At 44.2% G+C, this 12,059-nt stretch overlaps 1 protein-coding gene across 3 annotated transcripts in view; it reads right to left on the bottom strand.

Moving 5' to 3' along the window:
* The window catches only part of COPS8 (COP9 signalosome subunit 8), a 37,890-nt gene that overhangs the window by 21,581 nt on the left and 4,250 nt on the right, over window positions 1–12,059 (bottom strand). Inside the window, exons 5-8 of one of the 3 annotated variants that reach the window (XM_004262556.3) lie at window positions 9,176–9,283; window positions 7,000–7,062; window positions 5,556–5,603; window positions 3,799–4,829 (exon numbers count right to left, since the gene is read on the bottom strand). In XM_004262556.3, the coding sequence (XP_004262604.1) occupies window positions 4,750–4,829; window positions 5,556–5,603; window positions 7,000–7,062; window positions 9,176–9,283 (299 nt within the window). In that variant the 3' untranslated portion in view covers window positions 3,799–4,749. Of the gene's footprint in view, window positions 1–3,798; window positions 4,830–5,555; window positions 5,604–6,999; window positions 7,063–9,175; window positions 9,284–12,059 lie in introns of those variants that run through there. The other 2 variants (XM_033424571.2, XR_004482308.2) reach the window with 2 other exon arrangements.

Here is a 12,059-nt window from a genome sequence, read left to right as displayed (position 1 = left end):
ATGTAACCAACCACAGGGATCCTTAAAAGTGGAAGAGGGGGCAGAAAAGAGAACCAGAGAGAGGGTAGTATGGGCTCAGCCCGACGCTGCTGGCTTTGAAGATGCAGGCAGAGGGCCACGAGCCAAGGAATGTAGGCGGCCTCTAGAAGCTGGAAAGGGAAAGAGACAGACTGTCCCCGACAACCTCCAGAAAGAACGCAGCCCTGCTGACAGCTGATGTCAGCCCATGAGACTCATCTCAGGTTGCCGAACTACAGAACTGTAAGTGTATCCCCTGCTGCTTTATGCCATCAAGCATGTGGGAATTTGTTACCGCAGCAACAGGAAACCAATGCAACCTTTTCCACAAAAAATGCTTCTCTGTAATGATGCTTCTCGCCTTAAAGCCTACTTTTTGTAATATTACCTAAGCTGCGCCAGCTTTCTCTTAGTATTTGCATTGACGTATCTCTTCCCAACTTTTAACAACACAGGAAGACTGAAAGTTAAGCATCTCTCACAAATAGGAGTTTTTTCTTTTAACACTTTAGAAACGCCAGTTCACTGTCTTCTAGTTTACTGTTGCTTCTTTGAAGAGAAAGTCCCCCTCCCTGCACCCCCATGCTTTTAGTATTTTGCTTTTTGGTTTTCAGTAGTTTTACTATGATGTGTCAGGGTGTGGTTTTTTGTATTTAACCTGTGTGGGGTTTTCTGAGCTTTCTGAATCTGTGGCCTGATATCTTTTATCAGTTTTGGAAAATTCCTGGCCAGTACTTCAAGTATTATTCTCCTTCTTTATCCTCTCTCTCCTTCTTGGGTTTCAATTACTACATGGTCTGTCTCTGTACTGTGTGCTTCAGTCTGAATAGTTTCTAGTACCCTCCAGTTGCAGTTTTACTAATGGTTTACTGCAGTTTATGCTTACAGGCACCTCGCGACCCCAAGCCTTTCGTGTTGACTGAAGCCCAGCACAGCGGACTGAAGAAAACCAAGCTGTACTCAAATGGTTTTCTGGATTTGGCCTGTTGACTTCCTACCCCAAGGAGCCTTAAAGTTTACCAGATGGATAAACAGCAGTGTGGTTTAGCCCTCGCAAGTCCTGTTTTTAGCACTCCAGCCCTGTGAAAGTACCCGAGTCCCACGGGTTGCTCGGTTCTTAGCAGTGGCACCAGAATCGGCACCCCCCAGGAAGAGGCTGCTGCAGATACAACCTCTTCAGGAGCCTCTCTGCTCTCAAACCTCAGCCCCTCATTCTCCAGCTCTCCAATGCCGTCAGACAGATTTGTATTTTATGCATCCCTCTTTCTGTAGTTCTTGGCACGTTGTGGGTCTGCCTGAAAGTACTTCAGCCAGGAGCAGAAATACGCATGTCCTCGTCGCCATCTCCACCTCTCTTTTTACGTTATTTATTTAAGGAAACTCAGTTCTTTGTCCTGCTAAATTCCCCTCACTCTAGATTTGGCTGATTGCTCCTTAGTGGGTGTTTAACTTGTTCATCCGATTCCCACATTTCATGTAAATGAGCAGGTAAGTCTGAAACCTTGATTAGATTCACATTCATTTTGTGGGGGCGGGGCTTGCCTTGACAAGAAAACTTATGGCTGATGCTACGTGTTTACTATGGCTCCGCACCAGGCCCACTTGTGCCACTGTTAGTGACGCTAAGCCTCCACGCACAGGTGGATCACTGCTCTTGATTCCAGGAAAGAGATGGAGAACTGGGAAAAGCAAAATGAAGAAGAAACAGTCCAAGGCCATGCTGCAGACAGGCTGGTTACAATGGGCAACCAAAGCTCAATCTCCTTGGGGTCTTTTCAGGAAACAGGTAGAGCACGTACCCTGGAACTGTCTTCCTAAGACAAGGAAGGGAGTGTTTACTCACCATATCACGTGCCCAGCTGCTGAAGAGCTAACTCTCTTCCCCGGGTTTGCAAGGGCAGCCCCTGTGGCAGTGTCACAGTAACCCTCACTGGATGTACAGCAAGGTGCTGCCTGCGTGCAGCTGGCAGTCTCGGTGGCAGCCAGAGCACAAGGATGGGCTGATTCTCACCCCGTGGTCTCAGCAGCCACGGATACTCGTTCCCTAGATGCCGTACTTATTTCATTAGGGGCGGCAAAGTACTGATCTTCTATCTGTATTTTTAGGTGGAATTCTTCCATGAAGAAGTTCCCATCATTGCTTAGCTGGCTACTTTGCAGGTTCCATTTTATTACTCTGGAGATTGCTAGGGCATCAATTCATTGTTCTGAAAACTGATAACTAAGCGAGTGTACTTTCTTGTATATGATGAGGTTTTTCTAATATTATAATTATGACCTTGCGATTAAAAATAGAAACACATATACCTATTTTTCATGCTCAATTTGTCTCATGTTTAGCCAGTGGGAACTCCTTCAAATTATGGCGAGCGGAGGCTACTCTTCGTTGTGGTGCGCAGTCTTCTCATTGCAGTGGCTCCTCTTGTTGTGGAGCATGGGCTCGAGGTGCGCGGGCCTCAGTAGTTGTGGCTCACGGGCTCTAGAGCACAGGCTCAGTAGCTGTGGTGCACGGGCTTAGCTGCTCGGTGGCGTGTGGGATCTTCCTGGACCAGGGCTTGAACCCAGGTCCCCTGCATTGGCAGGCGGATTCTTAACCACTGCGCCACGAGGGAAGCCCCAATCTACAATTATTGCCCAGACCTAGTATTAACCATTTTGCAAATAAGTTCTTGTTCTATGTAGTTGAAAATGGAATTTAGAGACCACAACCTGGACATTAGTGGTTCTCATTGTTACTGGCTTATAATTCTTCTAGGCCTTTACAGATGGGCAGAGCTAGGAAATATTTACTGTTTAGAAAGAAAAATAAACCATATGAGGTTGCTGAGTCAAATTTAAGATTAGCTTCTAACATTAAATTATGTAATTTCCAATTGGTTTTATCCTATAATACACTTTTAATAATAATGGTAATTATTATCAAATAACGATTAACAAAATCGTTTTTGAAATTAACCATGAAACCATATTCAGTAGTTTGAGATTTTTTTGTCCTTTGTATGTATCCCATTGATAATGTAAAACAAAATACTATGAAATACTATGAGTCACCTGAAATAATTTTTTCTCTATGCTCGACTGTCCTCCCCTTCCATTTCAAGGAACCATTTTTATTAGTTTTTGGTTTATCCTTCAATGGCTTCTGCTTGAAATACAGGTAAATATGCATGTATGCACAGTTGTATATCCATTCACCCTTTCTTACCCTCAAAATAACAGTATAAACCCCCGCTGCTTTGTGTTTTCACTTGAGATCACTTTTAGTACACCGAGATCGTCACTCATTCATGCATGCATGCATTCTACAGCTGCATGGCGTCACCATACTGTACACTACTGTTTTCTCAACTAGTCTCCTATTAATGAACATTTGGGTTGTTTCCAATCTATTAAAACTAAGACCCGTGGATACAATTTGTCCTTAAACCTAGAAGTTCAAAGACTAGCAAACGAGCATTGTTACTTTCTAGCTATTGATCCTCTGACTTCTTGAATTTCCATTTCCTCAACTGTAAAACAAGAAGTTTTAACAACATGACTTATATCAAGGTTAAATAAAACATTAATTTAACAGGTATTTCCATAATGTTAACAATAGCTGAAATAGCCAGTAAAGTCTATTTAAAATGAGTGAAAAACATGACTCATGTAATTACCACTATATAGGTCATTTCTATTTAATTAAGAAATTTGTAATTTAAAAGAGACAATGACAAATTAGAACACATCCACAGGAAGACAGGATAGTGAAACTTCTAGAAACTACCTTCGAAAAAACAGTTGAAAAATTCAATTAAATATTTATTGAACAAATGCAGAATAAATGAACTAGGGGGTGGTTTTAACCTGAAGATACAATAAACAACTTCAAATATTATTCAGAGGGCTGTCACACAAAACATGAAAGACTTGTTCAGTATTTCTCCAACGGGCAGAACTTGACCCAAGGGCCAGACGTAAGCAGCCAAAAGGCTGCGGACAGCTGTACAGAGTGTGTCACTTAATCGCTTCTTTCCCAAACAATGCATTCCACACTTACACTTCCCTTCTTCTGAAAGGAAATAGTACAGCTTAATACTTGTCATGAATGTCTTTGACAAGTCGCATTTTCATGGCAAGCCCTCCACTGCCAGCAATGGATGTACTCACACTCTTAGAAAAAAATCTGAAGTTAACAAGCTGGTTTACTAGGGAGATGGCCTTTGTTCCTCAGCTCTATCTCAGCATTTTATATTTGTGATTCTCAGGAGGGGAGAGAAAAAGAGCATATTCTCCAAAGGGGGTGAATTAGAGTCCCCAGCACTTCAGATCCTGCCCCTGGGGACAGTCCTTCTCAAACCCCAGACGCATCACTGCAACTATCAACCTGTGGTAGAGATGGGAGTGTGCTGTGTGCTGGGGCAGAAGAAGACAGCTGACAACAACTGTTCTACACGAAGCAGGAGAGCTGTATTTCACGAGTCACTAGGAAATATAAACTGACTGCCTAATACTGACGGGCTCCATCCAAACTGTCAAATACTACAAAATGAGAATTGTTTCAACAACCATTCAGCATGTTTAAGGACAAAATATATATAATATATTTTATATTATATACGTATTTTATCACATACTCAGTAAGGAATGCTGAGGTGCTTAATCCATCCAATAAAATTGAAAATAAAAATTTTACATTTTTCTGTCAGTATTCAGGATGCTGAAGGTGGATCTTGAACTCAGAATGATAAGTCAGTTTTCGAGGAAAGCCACATAATCGGTGAGTCTGGCTAACTGCTGTTCATTGGGGATGGGTGGAACGGGGGCAGGCTCTGCGCGTTGGAGACAGAAACACACTCAAGTCAGACACCAGGGTCACAAATCTTTGGTACTGCCACCCCCGCCCTCCAATGTCTTTAATTTAACAATACGGAAACTTTCTTAGCTTTGCCTTGATCTTGGACATTTAAAAAAAACAAGCCAAGAAGCATCAATTTTTATGAGTAGTTTTCCCAACCTGGGAGTAAAGGCATGTCTGGCTTTGCTGTTACTGAAGCTTTCCATGCGAAGGTTAAAAATACTTTTAACAGGTAATCCGTCTACCAAGGGAACATAGCCCTTCTTGGAAAGACCCTCCCCACATGACATTTACTTCCATAGTCACCTAGTGCTAGCCACATGCCAGGCACTCCTCTAGACTACTCAATTGTCAGTGAACAAAAAACCCACAAAGGACCCCATCCCCCAAAAGTTTACTTCTAACTTTTAAGCTACTAAGTGTCAGCCTGGGGCTGCGTCTGTGTCAGTGCTGGTGAGATGCTCGATCACACCTCCCCTACAGGACACCCTGCGGCCAGGCCAGAGGGGATCACTACCTCCAGGTAAGCTACAGAGGGGAGCCCACACGTTCACGGTTGTAACCAGATGTACTATTATAAATACCAAGTTAGGATTTCATCCCTTTGTTTATAAGATTAGAGCTAAGAAAAATAAATACTACAACAGCAAACAAGAAAAACGATGAAACAATTTTTAAATGAGCATATGAAAATACATACCTGAAAAGGGAATAAACCTGTTAAAGGAAACATCCAGGGCCCCTGCAACTAAATAAAATGTAGAGCCCAATTTACAGAAGTCATTGTAAAGAACCTTCACATAGAACATGTCATTTTTTTTTTTTTTTTTTTTTGCGGTACGCGGGCCTCTCACTGTTGTGGCCTCTCCCGTTGCGGAGCACAGGCTCCGGACACGCAGGCTCAGCGGCCATGGCTCACGGGCCCAGCTGCTCCGCGGCATGTGGGATCTTCCCGGACCGGGGCACGAACCCGCGTCCCCTGCATCGGCAGGCGGACTCTCAACCACCGTGCCACCAGGGAAGCCCAGAACATGTCATTTTTAATGCAGTGGCGTTCAGACAGAGACAGTTACGCTCTATTTTATTGCATTGCTTTTTTACTGCAGCAGTCTTCTCTCCCCATCTAGACTGACAGGACCCCCTCGCATCACTCCTCTGCACCCTCGCAGGTCCGAGCACATGGAGATTTGTGCACCACTTTACTGGGGGGTCAACAATGTCTAACAACAGGGGTTCAGAGCAGACGGAAGGAACTCTGGGATGAGGCAGATCAGAAGGTTTATGGATGTGGGCACTGAGGCCAGCTCTAAGGACAGGGCAGGAAAGGCCACTCCTGGTAAGCAGGAGGGAGTGGAGCCTTCTTGCAGGAAGGAACGTGGCTCATTTCAGAGAGGAAGGCCGAGGGACCAGGAATTCAGGTGCAGACAATGAGGACAGGCCAAATCATTTAAGGCCTGTAAAGGCCAGAGACCTTAATTTTGTGAAAGTTAAAGCCACTGAATATCTTGTTTAGGAGAAGAGTCTATGTGTCTACAGCAGGAGGAGAAAAGGGGAATTTCTGAATATTTTAAATATCTTTTTAAAAGGCAATAGTTTAGATATTAAGAATAAGCAGTTAGAAATGGCCCCATAAATAAAAGAACGAGAGATTAATACTTATTAAAAATTAAGTTGTAATAAAGATTATGAAACACTCACATAAAATAGTTTATGTATGAAATACATTAAAAAAATTAAGGTAAAACCAGGTGACTTTTTTTTTTTTTTTTGCAATGTGCGGGCCTTTCACTGTTGTGGCCTCTCCCATTGAGGAGCACAGGCTCCGGACACGCAGGCTCAGCGGCCATGGCTCACGGGCCCAGCCGCTCCGCGGCATGTGGGATCTTCCTGGACCAGGGCATAAACCTGTGTCCCCTGCATCGGCAGGCAGACTCTCAACCACTGCGCCACCAGGGAAGCCCCAGGTGACCTTTAAGATCCTTTCTACCCTAAGTGTCCATCCTATACCTGAACTTAACATGAGTTACTCTCATTTTGTTAGTATAGCAGAATTTTATATCAAATTATTCAAATTCAATGCCTGAAAAACTTCAGTGATCTTACAAGAGCTCAGTGCTGCAAGACGGACGAAGAGCTCCACCTACCTGGCTTTCTGGGCATGACCATCCTCGTGGCGGAGTCGGCCTGCCATCCTTGTTCTAGGATACCTAAAAATGTGTATTTAACACAGAAGTGAATTAAAAAAACCAAAAACTTTTCATTTACAAGATTCACAATCTGTCAATGACACTACTTGTACGGGAGACCTGACGTGTGTAGATTAACCTGTAATGTGTATTTTTAACTAGAAGGGTAACTAGAGACAGCATTCTCATGGGAACTTATTTTTGAAATATTTCTGAAACATCTATGATTTTATTCTATCAGGCTGCTATAATCACTAACAGATGATTAGTTTTCTATTATATATATATATATGTATATAGTAGTATTAACCTGATCAAACCTTATTAAAGACAGACATAAGGAAGACTTATTTAGTATCTTCTATAATCATTACATCAGTAATAACAAAGACGATGGTGATAATAAAAACAACAGCACACATACACAACACAGAAGGCTGGCCACTAGGTACTGTGCTAGGTGCTTTGACAAGGACCACTTTATGTAATCACCACAACAACTCTGTAAAGGGGACACAGCACCATAATTGGACAGACAGTGGAAAAGGAAGTTTAGAGAATTCCAGTAAATTGCCTTAGGTCACGTAGCTAGCACGGGGAAGGGTACCAGGATTCACACTCAGTCAGTTAAGAGTATTGACTCTGGGATATACTATTTATTAGATAATAAATTATGGATCAATTTCAAAATAGTCAAAACAAATAAATGTTTGTATTAGTAAGTAACAGTATGATTTACTATAAGAACGTTCATTAACCTGCCGTCTATGCGTCTAGAACTGTGCTAGGCCTTGGAAATTTATAACCTGTGGTGCTTAGTGGAGCTCATATTTTGACTGGAGAATCCATCATCGTAAAACAACGCCACAAGGCACATGCAGTATTAATATTCTACAGCAACCTAGCAAGGGGAGGGGACAGTTTGGGCATGACCTGAAAAATGAAAATGCAAAAGCACATCTGGAAACCAGTGGCTAAGAGTGGGGTGCAAGCACCTAGGTTACTGTTAAGAAATGGTGAGGGAAAAGTTGGACTGAAAAGGGATACTGGGATGAAACCGCCTTCACCACGGAAGGGTGAAACAGGGATTTCTAAATGCGAGTTCCAGACCAACTAAAACTTCCTTCCCTGAGAAAAACCACCAACCAAACCCCCACCTCGTGCTGATTTTCAAAGGAAGAGAAATAATTTAAAGACGTTACAAAGTTTAAGCTCAGAATTATGAATATAATGTTACCCACCTGGCATGTTTAGAAGCAAATGATGTGCACATGCTTTATTTTCTTGCATCTCACATTTTCTACCACTTGTAACAACTATGCTGTAACCTGGGGCTCAGATGTGGGAATGTTATCGAATGCTTGACTCTGTACGCCCATTCGCTACCTTTTTCTTCCAGTAACTCACTGTTCTCACCACCTTCTTTTCCCTCCCACTCTTAGTCAACAGCAGCTCTAATTTTTCCTTCCTGGGCATCAACTTGGAGAGCTCACTATCACTTAGTAGGGCTTAGGAGTTGATCAAAGGTCTTAGAGATAAAAGTAGAAAATATTCAGGGGTCAGACCATGGGTACCATGATAAGAAATAGCTACAGGAACATTAAAGAGGTTCCATAAGGAAAGAGCTAGAATAATCACATGCAACAAGCGTACATCTCAAAGACACAGTCAAATGTTAATTTCATAAAAATGGCAAAGTATTCCTTTACAAAGCTCCAGTTCTAAGACATCTCTAACTGCTGCCTGTCTTTGGCAAAAAGTGCTTTAGTAAACACAAACCCGAAATTTCTCATCCACACACAGAAGTCAAAAAAACTCTATGAACCAAAAAGTCTTCTTTAACTGCCATGGTGGCGAAATCTGATGCGAACCCCCAAGCCTTTTCTGTACACTCTTCCCTGACACCACCTGCGTGCGGGTCTGCGCTCTGCTGCCTGCAGAACCACGACTGGGCTTGGCCACATGGTGCTGGTTGCTACGGTTTGTGCAGTGCAGGTCTGCCAGCACCTTTCTAAAGAACACACACAACCTGAACTCCAAAACACATCCTGTTCCAATGGTTTCAGATAAGGGACCGTGGACCTATAATTTACACTTCCGTTTTCCTTGAAAGTAAAAAGTAAGCCCCAAATACCTTTCACAGCCTCTTCCACGGGAAGTCCAACAAAGGCTGCGAAATCGTCGGCGATGATGGAGGTATATGCCTGAGAGACCAGGGCGAAGGCTCGCCTCCGGGTGGCATCTATTGTGGGAGGGGAGGTTTGGCAAACAGTGAACCACAAGAGCTGGCATTTTTTTGAAACACACAATTAAATTATTACATCACTGTCCTTGTCCAAGTTTGATAAGCAAGACTACATCAACCTAAATTTCTGTGTTTACAGGTACAGCTGTAGGCGCCTAACATGTAAGAGGGGCTCAAATATTGCTGAATAAACACATGCACTTCCTCTTAGGTCAAAAAATCTCAGGTGACAATAAAAATTACAAAGATGGAAAAAAGTTAATATACACAAGACTCCAGCTCTAAGAAAATTTCATTTAAATTTGGGATGTACTGAGGATGTATATTTCAAAATTTTTCTTTTATCTCACTTATAAAAACTAGAAACTATGGAACAGAAATTACCTAGTCCCATAATTAGTTGTCCTTTCTCATCAGGGCCTCTGCTATAGGACCACACCTGGGAGTTGCAGAGCAAACCTTGTAACTAGAGCACCTTCCTAACTTTCAAGTCTACTCTGAACTCTTGACGTCATTCAGGTGCAAATCCTGAATGACTGAGCCTCACAGAAAGGGGCTGCAAGCAATTCCAGCAACAAAACCTCCTCCCTGGAGACCACATGTGGGATTTCCGCCCCCCAGGGTTAAACTTCCACATTAAATAATTCAGGAATGAAGCAGAGACAATAACCAAATGGTAGAAAGTGGAGCCCACTGCTCCTTGAGTAACACAAAGCATCCTCCACCTGCCTTCAACATGCTTAGCAAGTGTTCTGGATTTTACTTTCCACACTTAATAGGCAAGTATACACGTACAAGATAGCCCTGCAACATAAGAAAGTCCGCTCTCCACTCCTGGGACACCGCCTAACAGCCACATCAATCCCCGTAGACACTCTGCTCCAAAGTGGCCTGCTGGCTCTCAGAGAGGAGCCTTACACCTTCTCATCCGTGCGGCGCTGGGTGTATGCTGCTGTGTGGTCTGAACCGCCCTCCTCTCTTCTAGTCCCAGGTCTGTTTATAAACTCTCCCTGTGGCACTGGAGTCACTGCAATCTCCGCCCTTCTCTGAACTCACAGTAATGTTTACTTATTGAACAAGCAATCTTTTACCACCTATGGTGTACACTGCACCCCTCCTCACCCCATCGTCTCAATTATATCCGGAACTTCTCTGCAGGAGGGCTTTTATATCTTTATATCCCCTGAGGGGCCCAGCATCTCTAAGGAAGTATGTGCTGCACACAGGCTTGTGGAAGGTCTCACCAGGACCCAAGGGGGCCCGACCCCAGCCCTAGGCTTTGTGCTCCCATCTGCCTGAAAAATCGCGGGCAGTCAATCACCTTGTGTCATTTCTCACTGAAGCGGACACCCTCCCCAGCTTTCACGGAGCCACTGTTTGCTCCTCTTCCAATTCCTTCCTTCTTGCTACCAACTCTCAGCAAACGACCTTAAATCAGACTTCTAATACAGCTTAGAGATGAAGGAACTTTTTCTGTTCAAGGCTACAGACATTCAGTGGAAAAGAACGGAGAGCAACAATGAAAGAGGAACATACAAGGGTGCACCGAAAACTACATTCATTTGGCAAGCTTACCATATTGTAAAAACATTCACTTTAGTTCAAGTACTCTGGTCAGATTTTCAGATTTGAAAAAGATGGGGAACAGAACAAGAATAGAATGTGAATGAAAGAGAAAAACAGAATGGAGAGAAGAGAAACATACACGGGGAGGCACAGCAGACTGACAAGGAGAGCAGAAATCAAGGCTAAGTGATCCACGGCACCAGTGAGACACTCAGGCGGCTTTTAACCTCTCAGCGCGAATGAATCTGACATCTGCATTCTCACCAGTCACTATGTGGCCCGGGAGATCTATGAGACGTGAAACCTCAGGAGGGCACGCGTTACAACGACAAGCTGGAAGGTGGCATCAGTGGAGCTCGCACCTAATACTGCTGGCAATTCATCCTGGGACAGTCCTGGGGACACCCTAAGAGAATGCTCATTCTTTTGTTCAACGAATACTTAAATGTGCCTATTATCTACTGGGAACTGCCAACTGCCGGCACTGGAGACACAAGGGAAGGTGAGCTTGCTGTCCTTCCCAACCCATCTCTGCCCTTAAATTCCAGGGCGGCGGCCACCCAGGCCTGTGGCACCTGGGCTCCCTTACTCCGTGAATGGGATTCTGCAGGGCAGGGAGTGTATTTCCTCGGCCCCCTCCCTGTCTTGCTCTGGCTGAAGCTCTGTATCCCCGCTCCTCAGGGCTTACGCAACGCGGTTAAGGCTGCCTCCAGTGCGGAGATCCAAAGCTGCCCCCACTGCGCCGGCGCAGCAGTGATCCCACACGCCTCCCTCCCACCGCTGCCGGCCCCGTGCCCCTGCTCACTTCCCCCATGCTGAAAGGAAGCGGCTCCTGTTTCCTCACTCACACTGCTCTGCTTCACCACGCCAAGAACCGGGTGCACCTCAGAAGCAACCTTCCCCTCCTGCCCCTGAAAAGCTGACATGTCCTGCCAGAGTGATGAGCGATTCTCAAGAACTTCTGCTCACTGATTCCTCCAGAGCAGAAGGGAGGACAGTGAGGGCAGGTAATGGCCAGAGAAAAAAGGTAACAAGAAGTGAGGGTATAACAACATATAAGAGGGGGAACCAAGAGACTGGAAGCAAACGCTGGGGGTGGGAGAATGGAAAGAGAGAAGCACGGGGGAGTTTTGTTGCAGGATCAGTGCTATGTCACACCAGACTTGCAATCTTTCAGCGTGATTAAAAGAAGTTTGAGCATCTGCGT

This window comes from Orcinus orca, chromosome 7 (assembly GCF_937001465.1).
Source record: "Orcinus orca chromosome 7, mOrcOrc1.1, whole genome shotgun sequence".
In the NCBI taxonomy this organism is placed as follows: domain Eukaryota; kingdom Metazoa; phylum Chordata; class Mammalia; order Artiodactyla; family Delphinidae; genus Orcinus; species Orcinus orca.
Note: the sequence above shows the minus strand (reverse complement) of the source record. Positions and strands in the feature narration are given on the sequence as shown.